The sequence below is a fragment of the Ceratotherium simum genome, chromosome 40, assembly GCF_057802395.1.
Source record: "Ceratotherium simum simum isolate JZ-2026a chromosome 40, ASM5780239v1, whole genome shotgun sequence".
Taxonomy (NCBI): Eukaryota; Metazoa; Chordata; class Mammalia; order Perissodactyla; family Rhinocerotidae; genus Ceratotherium; species Ceratotherium simum.
The window spans coordinates 9,200,884-9,220,148 of record NC_141939.1 but is presented as its reverse complement, the minus strand read 5'-3'; the positions used below and the strand labels follow the sequence as shown (position 1 = coordinate 9,220,148).

The following is a 19,265-nucleotide window of genomic DNA, read 5'->3' as shown; positions in this document are numbered from 1 at the left end:
TGGCGTAGCGGTTAAGTGCGCGCGCTCCACTGCTGGCTGCCCGGGTTCGGATCCTGGGCGTGCACTGACTCACTACGTGTCAAGCCATGCTGAGGCAGCGTCCCATATAAAGTGGAGGAAGATGGGCACAGATGTTAGCCCAGGGCCAGTCTTCCTCAGCAAAAAGTGGAGGATTGGCAGATGTTAGTTCGGGGCTAATCTTCCTCACACACACACAAAAAAAGCTAAAAGGGCTAATTCTGTTACTGGAAGAGAGAAGGTGGACTACTCAGCGGACCACCAGCCAGGCCCAGGAGAGCACCCCGTATGGGATTTCAGCCCCTCCCTGAGGTGAGTAGGGAACAAGAACCAGATCTTCCTCAAACTCAAGAGGAAACTTGCTCTGCTGCACTGCTTGGTGCCTGTTGGGTCTCATCATGTGAAACCAATACCCAAGATAGCCAAGAGCATCCCTGGGGCAGCACCTGTTACACCCTCAACCAGTGCCCAGAATGGGCTGTCACTGATGGAGTGAAGATCAGACCACACTGCATTTTGAAACAGTCCTGGATGGTAACCAGAGGTTACCTGGAGGTAACCAGCCATTTCCACCATGAGCTCTCCAAGTCTAGCAGAGCTGCCAGGACCACGAGGGACCTCAGTCTGCCTCACCTTTCAGGCAGGAGCTCCAGGGCCTCTTCCCAGACTCGGGCTGCCCTGGCCAGACAGTGTCTATGTGAACAAATGACCTCAGAGCAAACAACTCTATTGTGGCTTCTACCAATTAAAGGGGCAAGATCCAACGGACTCACTGAATCCCACCACTCCTTTCTCAAAAGGCACCAGCATCTCAGAGAAAAACAGAAGTTAGATGGAGTCCACTCATCCTTAGACCTTGCTGGCTACTCTGGGGAGGGGCTTTCACAGTGTGGATTCCTGTCATTTTGTGGAGAGTCCAGTAAGGGATATAGGGACTCTTCACTTCTCAAGAATCTGCCTCGCATATGACTTTGGAAAGGTGATTTCTGACAACCCCTCTCTGTCTCTGCATCTCCATCTGCCGTTTAAGAATCATGACTCACTGACTCCCTCTCATGGGGCATCAAGTTTTTTCTGTTGCTTGAACTGTCGATTAGTTTAAACAAAAAGAAAAACCCAGAGATCCTTGAGTTTTATACGTGCTTCTATCCCTTTGGGCTGATTACTATTATTTGGTTGAGTATAATTTTTATTAAAGTCAAAATATTTAGACAACTTAGAAGAAGCAGTCTTCTATTTCAGATTCAGAAGAAGAGAGACAAGTGGGCTCTTTTGATTGCCATTTCTACCACTGCAGCAGGAACCTGAGTGAATGCTGTTCACAAAATACAATCCGGGGACCGTCACACGTTCTTTGACAGTCGCTGGTTTCCATGGGTTACACTAGAGGGCAAGCCCACGTCCTTCAAGGAAAAGCAGACCCTGAACTGGCATCAGGCAGCTTCTCAAGACCTTGTTTTTGTCACCTGGAAAATAAGAATGTCTGACAACATCCTCTCTAATGTCCTTTCCAGCTCTAAATTGTCGTTGTCATTTCAACATTTATAAATAATCTACCAGGTACGAGGCACTACAATAACAAAGAGAAAAAGTTGATAAAAGCTAAAAAAAAAACACATAGAAAAAAGGTAAGGCCAAGAGATAAAAGACACAGCTGATGAATGGATAAAATTTAAAATGAACAAACTATCCTCCCTGTCCTTCGGACCATGGACCATCGGATGCACATGCCCGTGTATAAGTGTAACCCCAGAGAAGTTCCATGACACGTCCCAGGTGCTGTGGGAACACCAAGGAGGAGGGAGATCACTTGATCCCTTCTGATTCACGGGATCACGGTGGGCCTAGGGGCAGGGTGCATTGGATCATGGCCTTTAAAGACGCATAGGATTAAATCAGTTTGGGATGGTAAGAGATATCAGAAACAGCAATGATAAAGGATATTATGGTTAATTGATTATTACTGATTAGCCACTTGGCGTAATAAATAGCACTTAATAAATATTTGTTAATCTATAGGTGGCCAGAAGAGTGAGAAGAGGAAGAGCGGGGAGGGAGGGAGGAAAGATAAAGTCATCTAGCAAAGTTGATGAGCTGGAGTGTGAGGTTCAACGTCATGTTTGGGGATGATGAGGATGGAAAATTAAATTGGAAAATGTTTCAAGCCTTAGATACAGAGAACAAACTGGTGGTTACCAGAGGGGAGAGGGTGAGGAGTTGGGTGAAATAGGTAAGGTGGCCTAAGAGATACAAACTTCCAGTTATAAAATAAATAAGTCATAGGGATGTAATGTACAGCACAGGGAATATAGTCAATAATATTGCAATAACTTTGTATGGTGACAGATGGTAACGAGACTTATTGTAGTGAGTATTCTGTAATGTGTATAAATGTTGAATCACTATGATGTACACCTGAAACTAACATAATATCGTATGTCAACTATACGTCGGTTAAAAAAATGACTAGATAATGCTCTAAAAATAATAAACTTTGTTACAGTCTAGAAAAGAAACCCTAGAGCAAACTATCATACCCTACAATGCACAGCTCATAAATACCTGATGTTTGTGTCATTGCTAGTAAAGCCTGTTTATGGCTGTTTTGTTTCTAATATTTGTTTTTAAAATAAATATTCCAACTATAAAAATAGACCACTGATTAATCCACTAGATTAATCTGTGAACAGATTAATCCTATAGTCTGTAACACATCTGTCTATTATTGCTACTAGTTAAATATAGCAATGTTATGACAAATTTTGCCTCTCTTCAGAAATATAATTATTATATCATATCAAAATTGAAATCGAATGCATTCACTTGGGAGAGAGGACAATCAGCTTGTGAAGCCAGCAACTCCCCACATGACCTTGGGCTAAGTGTCTTTATCTGTAAACACAGGGGGTTGGGCCAGGCCATTTCTAAGGCCCCTCCTAGCTCTAACTTGATTACGGGGTGCACAGGCATATGCTGAAGGTGAATTACTGACAAATCACTTTTGTATCTCAATAAGTTACATGGATCACACACTCTTAGGAATTCTTAGTGAAGAATTTTGGGGGGGATTAACATCTATCACTCACAGGGAATTCATCTACAAAGTACACCAGCTACGAATGTGGCAGAGCCTACAAGCTGCTCTCAGGCCTCTGAAAAATCTCCCTGCCTCGTATAGATGCATGTCTGATATCTTCCAAAAAAGTCAACTCAATAGCTTTCTTCAGAACTCTGAAAATCCTTCTTTCACAATAACAGGAAGACAGGCTCCTGAAAAACACAGAAACGTTCCTGCAGACAATAAAACTATTTTCTTCGAAGCAAAGGGCTGTGGGACTTGTAGTGTTCCCTGCTAGGTCTGTGCTCAGGTGACTGTCTGGACCCAATCACTGAGACATCTTGCTCACTCTCCTCTTCAGATTCATACTCCTCATCGACTGCATGAAACAGTGGTTTGGGCCTTAAAGCCGCCCTTCTGCCTCCACCAACATGCTCTTCTCGGCTTCTCTGTCTTTGATAACTGAAGTCAGATGGCCTCCTTCCTCTGTGTAAGCTCTTCATCGGGATTATTTCTTGTGTCAGGTGTCTGTCTTGAAGCAACCCTGTTCGAGAGTGTACGTTGAACGTGATGGATGGGAATTCTGAATCACTGCTGTCATTGTCTGGGAATATATGACACAAGGAGGAAAGAACAAGAGTTAAGATCAGCGAGTTAAAACTTAGTATCCAGATGCCAAGAACTCAGAGTGAAGCTGATTCCTTCTTGAGCTTCCAGCTCTTATACTCAACTTTCTGATCAGCGTGATTTTCCTTTTTCAAGGTAGCTACCCCAAGAGGGGAGTGGAATAGACGCTATGTGCGCAACGTTATAAATAAATAGAAATGCATGGAAACCTATGCATCAAGCTAGTCTTCTCCAGGTAAGTAAGAGAGTGGTTTTTTTTTTTACAAAATCAGATCAATGGGCCATAGGCATTAGGCCATAAGGCACAAAGCTGCTTTGACTTGTCAAAGACCAATGCTAAACTGAACGTTACATGATACTGTGATATGATAATGATTGGTTTTACCTTGGTTTGTTTTTTAATCAGTGGTTACCAGAAGGCATGAAATCTGAGTTTTACCCCTTTGACCTTGAAATAGCCAATCATGGAGAAACAGGGTTGGGAGGGGGGTCACAACAGAGAGCCATGTGTGGCAAAACAACCCTGACTAGATGCTTTCCTCTCAAAGGAAATAAGAAGGTGAAGAGATTGTGGCTGGCACACAATGGCAATGACAATGTTGGTAACATCCATTTATTGAGAACTTACTATGTCACTGTGCTAATTATTTCACATCTATTATGCCACTTAATCCTCAAACAACCCTTTGAGATGAGTAAAATTATGATCCTCATTTTGGAGGTAAAGAGGCTGAGGTTTCAAGAGGTTAAGTGACTTTCAGTATCACACAATGAAGGTGGGACTGGAGCTTGGGCGGAGCCTGTCCACCTGCACATCAGCTCTCCCCCGGCTGTCACTGTCTCCTTTATATGTGCCACACGTGGGTCGGGAGGGCTCCTCATGAAAGGAGAGAAGCCATCGGGTTTCTATGTAAAGTCCCCTCCGGGATGACCTTCCAAATACTTAACCCATGTCTAGGACATTGCCTTTTCCCTACTTCACTATGCACACATCTTCGAAGGAATATATTTTACAAATCTCTTTTATTCTCCTTTCTTCAAAGTTTTAATTTTATAAATTTATTTTCCTTTTAAATATTCTCTTGAGAATTTAGGTATTTTGAGACCTTTATTTTTAAATCTGAAAGCAGGCTTCTTTCTCCCGCTCTCTACTCTCTCCTGAAAAAAACAAAACAAAAACTCCACAGCTAGAACTAATACTCACACAGGTTTACACTTGACAAGATGTGTTTAAATTGTGGGATATCAGAAAATCTTAAAATACCCTGTGCAATAATGTTTTTCCAAAATATGTCCAAATTATCCTGACAAGGTAGCCAGGAAGTTGAGGAGGGCAGGGGGCAGGAATCAATTGCTTTGAATATAGAACACATTAGTTAGTATATTCGTCCATTTTTTCATGACTTCCCTTTAATTTGTGCTCTACAGTCTGGCCTGGGACCAGAGTTCCTCTGGATCCTTTGGTGCTTGGAATACCACCTAAGAAAACAACAGCCTGGATACTTCTGCCCCCAAGAGCCATTCCTTTCGCTTCCCTCTGCTCCCTCTCCTGGTTTCCAACCACTCCTCTGAGTGTGGCTCCCCCTCAGGGGACGGATTGCAACTGCAGTCAGTTGACCACCTGGTTTTAGAAAGTGGGTTCCATGCACTAGGGAGAGGCTGGGCAGGTCACTCGCAAGGAAGATTGAGCAGATTTGATTAATCAGAATGAAAATTTCTGAATGGCAAAAAAGTCTAAAAACTGAAAGATAAATGTGAAACTTGAGGAAAAATCATTGGCAACAAATATGAGACAATGGATGATATCCTTGTTATATAGTGTTCTTCAAATTCATTTTAAGAAAGCAAACAAATAAATTTTAAAAAATGGGCAAAGACAGAAATAAAAACTTCCCCCAAGGAAATATAATTGACTTTAAACATATGAAAAGATGTTCAACCTCACTAAAAATCAAAGAGATGCATATGAAAATTAAATATGGTATATAAATTTTATCCTACCATATGGTAGATTACTCAAAAGTTTGACAATAGCCCAGTGATGATAAAAGTATTCAGAAATGACCTTTCTCACATATTTTTGATGTGAGGGTAGATTTAAATATATATAACTTTTAACCTAAAAATTTTACTCCCAGGAAAACGTATTAAGGGAATACAGTCACGCATTGCTTAACAACGGAGATACCTCCCAAGAAATGCGTCATTAGGTGATTTCATCACGCAAACATCATAGAACGTACTTACAAAACCTAGATGGGATAGCTTACCACACACCTGGGTGATATGGTACTAATTTTATGAGACCACTGTTATATATGTGAGCAAAACGTCGTTATGCAGCACATGACTATAATGGGTTATTTATGCAAAGATCAATCACAAGTGATCCAAGGTGCTTATCATATATCATTGCTTATATTCACTAAAAATTGGAAATATCTTAAATATTTGTTAATAGAACTTACCTAAATAACCTATGGTGCTTTTATATAATTGGCTGTTATTAAGTCATTAAAAATGATTACTAGGTTCCTATCTATTGACACGGAAATACGTCCACAACATATGGTTGACTAGGCAACTTTCTATAAAAATTACAGAACAATGACTATACTATGATTTTATTAATAATATGATGCTGTGTGTTCAATTTTTTTTTTTTTTTTTGGTATCAAGTATAGGTAGAGTAAGGATCAGGATGGTGTAGAAAGAATTATAGAAGGCTGCTTACCAAAATGTTCTATAGTGATTCTATCTTGGTATTGGGGTTTCAAGTGCTTTTAACTTTCTTTTATGCTTTTCCCTACTGATTGATTTTGAAACAAACATATTGTTAAATCAGAAAAAAGTCGTTTGATTTTAAAGAATAATTACATTCACTCTTCAATGATTTAATTCTCAAATTCCATGTGTTTAGTTCATCTGAATTTCCAAGATGATTTTAAGTCTTAAAAATTTAGGAAAATTAAAATAGATAGCATGGCATGTTCTATATATTATATGTCACCTTTTGCTATTAGAAAATTATTTTATATATACACTTTAAAAATAATAACTTGGCTTTTATTAGAATGATAGGCAGTTTCAATAATTCTAAGAATTCTACTTAAGAATTAGATATTAAATGGGGAACATTAATCAGTAAATTTGATGAAATTATTTTAGTAAAATTTAACAACCTCGGAGACTTCCGCCAATTTTTAAGCCATGGGTGAATTACACATTTTCAAAAAAGTGTCCGTTTTACATTTCTGTAAGACCCTTGGGCTGTGTCCAGCCTGCTGCCTCCTTTTGTATGGCCCATGAGCTAAGAAGGGTTGTTACATTTTTAAACAGCTGAAAAAAAATTAAAAGAAGAATATTTCCCGACAAGTAAAAATTATATGAAATTCAAATTTCAGTGTCTATAAATAAAGTTCTGAATTAGATTAATAAAAAAGTTATTTTCTCTTTTTCTTGTCATATAAGTACCTATATAATCTTGATTTTGCCTTTTGGCCCATGAAAATATTTACTATCTAACCCTTTACAGAAAAGAAGGAGAGCAGCCAGGCGCACGAGGTTACCTGTGAACTCAGCAGCCCTCCTGTCTCTTCTGGCTGGCTGAGGATCGCCATAGGGAAAGGAGAGGTAGCGGATGTTTTTGGTCCCAGCCTGAGGGTAACAAGTAGAAATAAACGGAGTTAGCTACTGCAGTTTGGAGCTTGACATGGCAAACGAAGTGAAGGACAGTGCCCTATACTGTGGTATCTTGTGTGGATTACTGGCTTTCAGTTACTTGTGTTTAAAGAAAACAGAATGCTTCAGCCTTCAATATATACTTCCCTTCCCTCTCATGATAAAATGGACCATTATGAACTTCTCAAAGTTACTCCCACAACCCCACAGAGATTAGGGTAGAGGTTAGGGTCTACTCCAGACCCAACCTCCATCCAGAAGTCCCAGTAAGATTGCTTTGATATGGCCTCGAATAGAATAGTGCAGCTGCACAGTGGGTGATGTGAAGATGAGGGCCAGGAGTCTTGGCAAGAACAAATTCTTCCCTGTATCTTCCTGGGGGAGAAGTAAGCTTCCCAGAGCCAGGGTCCCAGTCCACGGAGGTTCCCCTGGGATGTTCAGTACCTGGACACCATGGTATCTGGTCTAGACACACAGCCCAGGGAGTGTGTTCCAGTCACTGGCCCACCCTGGAGGGCAGTTTGCTGCCTTGGACTGCAGGGACAGACACCTCGGATTCCTAAGGCCCTGGACCCAGAGACAGAGCTTGTCCGGTGTCCTACATTCTCATACTTTTGTATTTCTCTGGCAACAAGTGGGTGGTTTTGTTTAAATGTCAATGGTAGTCACCCGAGGACGCCCGGTACAGGGACGGGCCCAGCTCTCAGGTGAGTCAACAGTCCCCCCTTACCGGCTTTCCCCACGGCAGGCTGTGACCTTTCCTCATACTCTCCCTTAAGGTGTTCTGGCGGCGGATCAGAATCTCTTTAGCCTGCTTCTCACTTGTTTGGGGTTTGAGGCTATATTTGTTGTAGGATGGGGTCTGCAGAAACAACAGAACATCAAATAAGTAACGACATCTCCAGTACAACTTTGAGCCTCAGGAGGTCATGGAAATGTCACAGACTAAGACTGTTACAGCTGGAAGGCACATGGAGGTCATCTGAGCATTTGCCTCAATTACAAAGGAGAAAGTTGTGGCCCCAAGAAGAAAGGTCTGTGACCAAGGCCACCCCTAGCAGGACAGAGCTGTGGTCGGAGCCTGTGCCTTCTGGCTCGCAAAGCAGAGCTCTCTGTCTGTACTTTCCCTATATTATCCCTGCAGTGGTCCTCCCCTAAGATACCCACAGGCTTCAGCTGCTCCCCACACACTTTCTTTCCCAGGCGATATTTTTTACTCCAGGCCAATGGTTACTGAACATTTGGATTTAATAGATCAGGAAAATGTCAAAACTACTTTGGGAATTTCAATAAGGTTGCTATTTTTTAATTTTGCCAACTAAAGATACATACAAAAAATCAACCAATTATTATTACCACCATCAGTTCAAAAAGGAAGAGGTCTTTTAACCAAAAGAGTAGGAAGGACATAATCTTGAAGAAAGAACAGGCCTTCAAATTGAATCAATTTAGCTTTATGAAAAATTTCTTCCTTGTCCTTACCCCAGGGCAGTGAAAACTTGTCTTGGACTATAGACCAACATTGGTCCTCAGACAGATGTTTGCAATGCACTTAACTGGAACTTCTTCTCCCCCTTCTTGCTCACCCAAGGTTCAGCAGTGAATACCCAGCTTTCTCTGGGTCAGTAGGTCCCGATAATAGAATCGGGACTGCAGTGCTCTCTCTCCTGGTTAATGGATGCTTCAATAAGGATGTTCAGCAATAGAGCAAATGCTTTGTATGCCAGGTGCCATGGTAGGCACGGAGATTTTTAAAAATGAATAAATTAGAATTCTGGTCTTCAAAAGGCTCATAGTCTACTAAGGAAGTCAAACAAATAAGCATATACTGTTATGTGATCAGGTAAGTGATAAGATATTGGGTTCTGCAGGGACTTATAGAGTACAGGCAAAGGACATGTAATCCAGTCTTGTGTGGGAAAGGTGCACTGCACTGAGCTGAGTCTTGAAAGATGAGTGGATGTTCCTTCCAGGAAGTGGGAACACATGAGAGAAGACATAGCTGTGAAACAACTTGGGAGGGAGGGAGGAGGGTCCACTGGAGTAGAGCTCGGAATTTGTTTGTTATCACAGGAGAATGAAGTACTTAATCAAACTATGGTGAGACATGAGACTAGAGGTGCAGGAAGGAGCTGGGCACAACCTGCCAAGAGACGAGGCTCCATCCTTCAGGCCAGTGGTCTCTTAGGTGGGGTGCATACACTCCAAGGGATGCCACAAGATGATCCCCAGTGTGGGAAAAGAAAATACTAATACTTGTATTTCCATTTATTTTTACACAAAAATACAAAAGAAATTAGACCCTCACTTGGTCGATATATGAGACAGTTAAGTTTCCTGTCAGAACAGAAGAGGGTGTTTGTAACAAGGAGGCATTGACCACAGTGTCTTCACTGGTTTCACTGGTTTTTAGTTTACTGTTTGTGTTTTAATGTAGATACATCCAGTTAAGTAGATTTGTGGCTTTTATTATCTATTAACTAAATTAATCCTCACATAGTAGACAGTTGTCTAAAAGTAGTTCCATAAATCAGGCATAGGTTGGGGGCTAAGGGAGCAATGAGGTAGCAGCAGAGCCAACCTTCACCTTCTCCTCATGGGAGATCTTTACCAGCCACTCTTGACAAATTAACCAATCTGACAGGAATTTGGCAAAAAATTTGAATTTTAAAGACATTTTAAAATATGGATTCTTATCCTCCATCACTAATGAGGGACCTCAACCTAAGTGCATTTTGTACATTGAGATATTAAAGAACGACATTATGATACTATCATGAAAAATATTTAAAAGTTAAGCACCTAGAATACCAAGACAATTTTACAAGTGTAAATACCAATACCTTTTACAATTTTTCATCAATGTTAAATTCATGCAAAACTTAATTCACTCAGTGTGCACATTTGTGTGTGTATAAACATATATTGCCATGTATAGGAATGCTAATAATAGAAATTTCCCACACTTTGACTTGAGGGGAGGCTGTACTTTAAGGAACATTTGGACATTTTTTCTTCTGTTTTGCCTCACATCATGTCACCTATATGCTTGTCTAATCTGCCTATCTGTAGGGAGCATAGTAGATCCCATGAATATAATGTATATGCAAGTTTCTTCCCTCTCCTTCCTCCATTTCTGCCATTTAATGGAGTTGGTGATTGTTTAAAGCCTGTATTCCCCACTAAAACTTGAGTTCTATGGGAGAAAGATCTGCATTCTAGACTTGCATTAAATATTTGCTGAAGGGAACTGAAGTTGAATAAATTGTTTTCCTCCTTTGAAAGTATGTAGAAATTCAGAGAGTGATCTGCTCATTGAGGCCACCCCAGGGACTGCCCACCAGTCTCTGATCTGCCCTTAGGGTCTAGACCGAGGCCAGTTTCTTCACTTGTAAGTTTAGAAAGAGTGTTTCTCAGTCTCCATCCTCACTGCATTCCAGAGAGCGTCTGCTGTGGCTGTCCCCCTGAGAACCTCCAGAGGTTAGTCTTTCACCTTCCCCACCAGTGACGACCCTGTTCTGGATGTGCTGAGGGGTGGCCTTCAGACAGGAGTGCAACAGACCCAGCAGGGCCAGCTCAGGTACAGAACAACTGTGTATTATAATCCCCCAGAGTTAAACCGTGCTCTGAGTGACTCCTGACTCCCAAGACGGCCTCTTCTGAGATGTGAACACTGAGAAACGCCCCAACCACTAGCCCTGCACAGCGTGAGGCCTAGTGACCAATCACCCCAGCTAGAGGACAACAGATGTCACCTTTTGTGACAGTCCTCAAAATTGTAGATTGTCCACTAGAAACAAAGCAGAGAGTTGTCCTGGGTTGCACCTTTAGAGCGGTTTTTCCTTCAAGAGAGCACAAGGATCATGATGGAGGAGAGGAGACACATGACCTATGTAAAAGACAGGGTGAGAATGGAAAGACAGGAACGGGAGGGGACTGGTAAGTTTCACTCTCTAAAAGGAACAAAAGTGGAGGCAGAAGCCATCTCAGAGCTTGGAACTCTCCTCTGTTTATTATTTATGTTCTCCCCATGTGACTTTCCTTGGTGCTCAGCAATAAACTCTTTAAATCAAAAGAGGCCTATGTGCTTATTTGGGAGCAACAAGGAAGGGGGATACTGCATAGCTTAAAAGGGAGAAACCCGGGGGACAGACCGAATAGGCACACTTATAAAAGAAGAGGGTGGCTATCTGGGAAACTGCATAAAAGGGAAAAAAGAGAGAATGGGCAGTTAACCTCATTGTAGATAGGGTTGGAGTCTCAGGATCCCTATCTTCATTTCTGGACCTTTCCCTAAATTCAACCTTCCTCAATATGATTACCAGGCTTCCTTTGGGCTCTGGCCCTCACTAAGCTAGCTGACATTCTTTGAACCAGGAAGTTCTTAACTTTTTATCTAAGGCAGAAGGTGATAATCTCACTGAAACAGTTTCACTTGGAATGATTTGAAAGCTGTGGAATTTACCCTAAGCGTGCTGATTAATGCTGACCTATATTCCTTGAGGAAGTGCAGGGCTCTTTTGCTGACACATTCCCCTTAATCATTGACCTTTTGGAAACAGGAAACCAGAAAACATTCACTTTCACTGGATCATGTGAGTCTGGAGTCATGGAAAGAGCACTGGGTGGTTGTTGGAAGACCAGGGTTCTTAACTTGGATTTGTTTTGTGACCTTAAACAAGTCACATAAACCACTCCCCAACCTCAGCATCTTCTACTTGAAAATGAGAAGCTTTGACTAGGTGATTTTTTTTGGTCCCCTTTAGACTATGATCTATGACATAGTCACAAAAACCAAGGATCTAACAATGAATTCACTTATAATTACATTCAATAATTGGGATGTTCACTTGAATCCTCAAACTTGAAAAAAAACTCTAATTAGAGGACACAAGTTTAAATATCATTTGACTAAATCAAAATTTCAGAAGGACTTACTCACTGCCCCCAGAAAAGTTCTTGCTGTGTATGTACTTTGGACCAGTTCCCAGGTGCTGATATAGACTCTGTGCCTTTTTCCAAAATTGAAAAATAATGTCTCCTTTTATTTAGGCTTTCAGCATTGCAGGTCCAACATTCTAATCTAAACTATCTCAGTTTTCTAGGCTCTGTTCGAATCAATCAGACTGAGACAACTCGACTGTCATCGTGTCCTGGGGCCATCTTCTTTCTGTGGTCCCGTGGATGAGATCCACCACTTGTCGACTCTGGAGGGAGAGGGAGACCTGCTGGTTCTGGAAAGCACCAGGCTGCAGAGCTAGGGCAGCCTGACCCCTAGGGACAGCAACTGGATTTGCAGTTCTTTTTATACCATGGTGCCAATTTTGCAGGAGAAACATAACAATTAACTTTCTGTTCTCCAAACTAAGCAAGAGAAATTGGTCAGCAAGGAGGCTGCTTTAGAGAAGATAATGTGAACAAGAACTGATTCCTGATGGAGCGATTCCAAGGACAGGCAATAGGGACAAGTCAGGAGGCTTATACACACCCTTTGTCGAACTTGGTACATGTTGTGTGTCAGAAGGTCCCTCATGGATTCCACATCTTCAGGGGAAAGCCTTTTGGTTCCTTGTATCCTCTGGGCCCTGGAGATATCATTGGAGGGAAGCCAAACTTTATTCTTCTATCTCGGTGAGAGTGCCACGAAAGTATCAATGTACTTGTAGGAGTTCTAATTTCCAGAACCCCTGTTTTTATATAACCTTTCCGATAGTTTCAGTAAGTTCATGTGAAATGTCAGTACACGTGTCCCAACTTACATTTTGAAAATGCGGTTTCTTTGCCTGTAGCTTTTATATGGGAATTATTCTAACTTACTTTCCAAAAGGGGGTTTAAGGGGGTGACAAACCAGTTATTTTTTTTCCTACTTATCTGTTTTGAACAGACACATTTGTAAAATACAATAAAAATCAATTATTACAAAATACATTTTTAAAAAGATACCATAAAATGCAAACCAAATGTTTTACTGTTAGATTCAACAGAAATAAGTTTACTCGGTCAAGGTTGACTCTTGGTTAGGTCTGTACTTCTCTCACCTCGGACAGGTGACAAAGAGCTCATGGCCACACCACCCACGCACCACATTTTCAGTAGCACTGATCTAAGAGAGTATTAAAATTTTATGAGTACATTTATCTTGGAATTGCCCCTTTAGGGATTTTATCTTTGGTTAAAAAATAATTGTAAGAAACTAGAATCATATTTTATCAGGAGAATTAGAGCATGTCCACCATGGAAGCCAGCCCAGCTCTGAGACACCGGGCATTCTGTGAGATTCTAGAAGCAGCTGACTGCTTGCTGCCTCTGCGCTGACCAGCTCCACATGGCTTCCCTCACCGCTTGGAAAGGGTTCAAAATCCAAATACACCCAGGTTAGCATCAACGCACAATTGTCTTCTGAGGATTTCAAAGTCATGACCTTGCTAAGTGCAGAATTCTCATGTGACAAATATATTTGATTTCAATGATTTCAATCTAGTGGCAGTAATTTCTAAAAACTTTCTGGTGTACGAATAACATATGTCCACTGTAGAACATAAGAACAGAAAAGAGAGAACTAAAGAAAATTAAACCCATCTTTTACCACTATCACCCCTCTTAACATCTTGGTATAAACACTTGCAGAGTTCTGATTTTTTCCTTTCCAGCTGCAGCTCTTTAGAATGCATAAGGACACTGCTGTGCTAATAACTGCTTGCAAAGGTCTTAGGATAATTGATCACAGAGATAAGTAGTTATCAGTTTCAATACAGGCCATTTTTTGAGTATTTTTCCCCACACATTAGTGGCAATATAGCCATAAGTAGCAAGAATATTTTATAAGCAATATGCAATTGGTAAAAGATTTTTAAGGACTTGGATACTGGATATCACAGTATGCCAGGATTTATTTAGCAATGCTATCTGTAGACTGACTAATGCCCTTTCTACAAAACCATTAAAATCAGAGTTTTGATATCACAGAGCTTCAAATGTCAACACTATTGATATTCAGTTACCACCCTTGTTGATTTAAACATTATTATCAGGGCATTTCAACTTAAGTGTTTAAATGTCCTTCAAATAAAATTTATTCTGATTTAGATACACCTACACATTCCCACCATCTGAACACATTCCTTTTTATGGTGGAAGTCATCTACTGCTAAGCAGAAACAACAGCTAATCAAACAGGTCCATTTTCCGTGTTCATGATAAAACAACCAAATAGAAAAAACCATTGGTAAAGGTAATGGAAAAGTTAAACTTGAGATTAGACGTAGATGTAACTTGGCACTTTCCTTCGTTTACAGTTGACCACTTTGGGAAGGACCAGACTTAATTAAGGTCCATTCAGGCTACTAGCTGGATATGCAATCCAGGCATCCCAGAGGCACTCTCTCCCATTGGTGCACACTGAGAAGCTGGGGCTATAAAATCATATAGAGGAATCATTCACTTGGGCTCCAGTGTCCAGGTGATACTGGAGTTTCCTACATGCCACTTCATCAGCAAAACCATCCCAAATGACCATATCAGGAGCACAGGGAAGATACAATCCTTGGAAAAACTGAATGTTAATAATCTCTGGGTCAAAAAAGTAGAATTATAAATGGAAAGACGCTTGTCACCGGAACATTCATTCATTATCCACAAAGGAAATCTCTGTCACCTTAAATCAAAATCCTCTGCTAATTTCATGACTATTAAAATCAAACTGGGAAAATCTGAATCTAAAAGTATTCGAATAAAAGATTCACATTTCTCTTAACTTTTTTTTATCAGATGCTATAATAATGTAAAAAGAGGCTTCAATTCTAAACACAGCAATATAAATAAGAAATCTAGTAGATGTTATATTCCTGCCACAAGATGAATTCCCCAAAGATCAAATATTATATCCCGATTCATTTAGGAGAATCTATCCTCTTTTAATAGCTTTATATATGAAATCCATGGGGAATATACGCTAAGATGATGGAAGGATGTGCCCACTGAGTAATCAATGGTACCCGACAGCTCTTCTGTGTCTGTGGTCTCCTAGTGTCTTTTTAGAAAGGTCATCAAGATGACCAACATTCAGAATGAGTGAAGAGTGGCAGAGAAGAGGGCCCAGCTCCCCACAACACAATGTTCCATCACGGAAGTGAAAATCCAACAGAATCTTCATTCTATAGTCTTCGGTGTAAGAACGCATAAATGTAAACTTATACCTGTCCATACGTAATCAATTAAAAAATTCTTAAACTACAATAAATTATGATTTTTTATAAATGACATGTTAAAATTATTTGGGAGTTCAAAATATAATATTTTGAAGTTATATAGCTGTAGTTGGTTATGCCTATAAATTTATAAATGTTTTAATATCACTTTAACATTAACCAAATATTTTTTAAAGCTTTGACACTTTTAATCAGTTTGAGCCTCTATCCTCTGATATTTCTAAGAGCTTACTACTCATTGGTAAAATGAGTGCCTCATATTTAAAATAATAATCCAAGTATATACTCTACCTGTTCCATTGGTTGTTTTGAGGGTCAAATTAAATAATGCATGTAAAAGTCTTGGAATTCTATAGGATCAACATGATCTGCATTGTGCTATAGACAACTCCTGGTGGTAGTGTTCTCCTGAAGGTCACAAAGTTTGGAAATCTAACCTCTTGTAGAACAATTGCTTAAACTTCTAAAGAAAAAAATATATGTGCATTTTGTTGTTATCATCTCATACAGAAAAATAAAAAGCGAGCTGAGTACACACTTCTTTTTCCTATTATTGTATGAAGGTTTGTTTTTTAAGAAATGAGCTGCTTTGATCTTAGGAGAGGAATTCCTTTTTGCTTGACGTCCTACAGATTTCTGATGAGATCAAATAAATGCAATTTAAATACTAAACTTGTATTTAAACTTGTATCAGTTTAAAAATCTCCTCTCTTACCTCGGTTAACTAAATGGTTTGGGCTATAGGAGGGAAAAAAAATATCTCTAATCTATAAGGCTCTCTTACTAATCTTGAATCAATGTCGGAAAAAATAGTTGACTCAACAGAAAGGCCCTCTCCAAATAAAGCTGGCTTAAAAATTGCCTTGAGGTCAGAAACTGGGGCAACTGCTTATGACCAATGCAATGGAATACAGAGATTCAAAATCTGTTTTAGCACATGATAGACTGATTCTCATTTGAGATAAGTACCCCTACATTCCTAGACCGAATGCTCACATAACTAGCATGCAAACCAATTGAGGAAGTTCTTCATGGTCTAAACTGTCTGCACCTGTCCTGCCCTCTCGACGTGCATTGAAGTAACTCCCGTCCATCCCTCGGTGAGCAGGTCAAACGCCTGGGGACCAGATGAGGGTCACCTCTTATACTCTCACAGCTTCCTAGACTTTATGATTATGTCTGTGTGACCTTTGTCATTAACATCGTGACCCTGCTAGGGTATGAGCTTCATGAGCAGGGACGGAGTCTACTTTCAGTACTTGGCACATCATAGGTGTGCAAGGAACAGGGTTGGGCCTAAGGTGAGGCAAGTGAGGCACTAGCCTCTGGGAAGGGGATGCCAAAGAAGTTCAGTAATCAAGTCAAGTAGGATTTGAATGCAATATTTTAGAAAATAAAGATCAATGCAAAAAAAAAAATCCATGATGAATAAAATACCAATATTTGAAATAAACACAGAATCAATATTACTGATTTTTCCTTCTGCCTCAGGCTCCAATATAGCTCAACATGGCATTGCCAATAAATATTTGTTAGCTCATTCCCATTTTAGTATCAGAAGTTTCCTTAAAGCCACGTAATGGGCAACACCAAAATAAACCACAAAAACAGTTTCACTGAGAATTAAGGCAGAAAGCTTTCTGTTTACACCAAGATGCCCTCAGGGACGTGACTAGATTTTTCCCCGGCCATGGAAGAAAGGTGATGGTGTTTCTGATTCATTAGCAAGTAAGGGATGAGAAATAACACTCAGGCATCGGTGACAATTTTAGTGCTATCTATTCTTAGCTCTTCTCTCAGCTTGCTTTTCAAACATGAGGGCATAATTGAAGCTCATGATCAAGTGAATTCACCTGCTGAAGATGACAGGCTGGAGGGGCTGGTGTTCCTTATCCTAAATGTACATTGTGACTAATTTTCCCAATTCATAAACAATTTCTTGGAATAAAACTGGGCATCTTTGGGGGGTGGTTTAATTCTTGTGACATTAAGGGGGTTCTTGTTAAATGTCAGAGAGTTAAAGCAGCTTTAAAAAATATCTAGCCAGCTCTTGGGACAACTGATTTCCAGATGGTCCAACAGAAGCACCATGCTTCAAAGGGAATCATCTTGTAATGATGGATTTATATATCAGTCTTACCCTGCCTCAACACCAACTCCCTAAGGTCCTCTGTTCCACAGGAAGCCAGTTCCCTCCCTGCTTCTATTCCAAGCTGGTCCCACACAGACTCAAGGCAAATCTCACAGTCTCACATAGATCTTTGCCTTAGACACAACTATCAACTCAGCTTTCTCTTTAAAGAGCACACCAACCTCCACACCTCTTGCTACCACCATTCATCCTCAAATCCATGTTAGTGTCACAGGATGCTGACCTGGTCTCTCCTCATGCAGGAGGGGAAGAGAAATGACTTATGGGAGAAATGCAACAGTAGGATTAGCAGAATCAAATGAACAGAGATTAAAGGGTAGAGATTTCTTTTTTTTTTTTCATGAGGAAGATCAGCCCTGAGCTAACATCCATGCTAATCCTCCTCTTTTTGCTGAGGAAGACCGGCTCTGAGCTAACATCTATTGCCAATCCTCCTCCTTTTTTCCCCCAAAGCCCCAGTAGATAGTTGTATGTCACAGTTGCACATCCTTCTAGTTGTTGTATGTGGGACGCGGCCTCAGCATGGCCGGAGAAGCGGTGCGTCGGTGCGCGCCCGGGATCCGAACCCGGGCCGCCAGTAGCGGAGCGCGCACTTAACCGCTAAGCCACGGGGCTGGGCCAGAGATTTCTAATCAAGAAAAGAAAGAGAAAATCTTGCAAAATATGCTATAATTCTATAAATTCACTCGCCCCTCCCTCCCAAAGAAAGGTGTTATGCAACTATAGTAGGCAACTTTTGCTATAAAGTAATTTTCAGAAACTAGGCGAAACAGGTTGAGCATAGCTCAAGCTACAAAATACTAAGACTTGGATCATCTTTTTTTCATGATTCCTTCCTTATGTATCTGCCTCTTCACTCCTAGTATTAATCAGTTAGTGCCCCGGTGGAATTCTAACACTGAAAGTCTAGATCAAAGGGCAGATATGACTTACTGATGAGGTACGGAAAAGGCTGTAGAACTCAGCATCCCAGTCTCTACCATCTCAATTGCTTGTTTCATTTCCAGCTTCTTGTATAAAGAAACAATGCTTGATTTTGGCAGGTTCTTTCGGATTAGTATTTTCCGTAAATATCTATGATCAAACTTCTTAAACCTAAAAATGAAAGCCAACATTTTGGAAATCTTTAATCTCTGTGCACGTTATGTAAGTATGTGTTTTTCTTAAAACAAACTACTACTTAACTTTATCCTGAAAAACACCAGGACAGGGCCTGGAATTCATAGCCTTTGAACACATTTTTTTAAAAAATCATAGAATTTATACATTTTTTAAAATAAAGAAAGAATGGCCTACTGGCCTGTACACATTGAAAATCAACTAAACAAAAGGAAGGGACAAGCTGCAATCAGGGCAAAAAGTGTGCGTAAGTGGGGAGCGAGGGAGGCCGAGCCCAGCTCAGCTCTGATTGTAAGAGATGAAATGAGTGGGTTAAGGCTTTTGAGCAAGTGTTCCATTCTAATAGCTCATAACAGTGGCAGCTGCACTTACAGTAATACCGGCCTATTCAACCAGAACCCA

At 40.5% G+C, this 19,265-nt stretch overlaps 1 protein-coding gene across 1 annotated transcript in view; it reads right to left on the bottom strand.

The window, feature by feature from the left end:
• Positions 1 to 981: 981 nt before the first annotated feature.
• Positions 982 to 19,265, bottom strand: part of SLC9A4 (solute carrier family 9 member A4) — a 61,735-nt gene continuing 43,451 nt past the window's right edge. The window contains exons 8-12 of the mRNA XM_004435870.3: positions 18,678 to 18,839; positions 12,873 to 12,969; positions 8,115 to 8,246; positions 7,273 to 7,360; positions 982 to 3,680 (exon numbers count right to left, since the gene is read on the bottom strand). Of these exons, the coding sequence (XP_004435927.1) occupies positions 3,325 to 3,680; positions 7,273 to 7,360; positions 8,115 to 8,246; positions 12,873 to 12,969; positions 18,678 to 18,839 (835 nt within the window). The 3' untranslated portion in view covers positions 982 to 3,324. The remainder of the gene's footprint in view (positions 3,681 to 7,272; positions 7,361 to 8,114; positions 8,247 to 12,872; positions 12,970 to 18,677; positions 18,840 to 19,265) is intronic.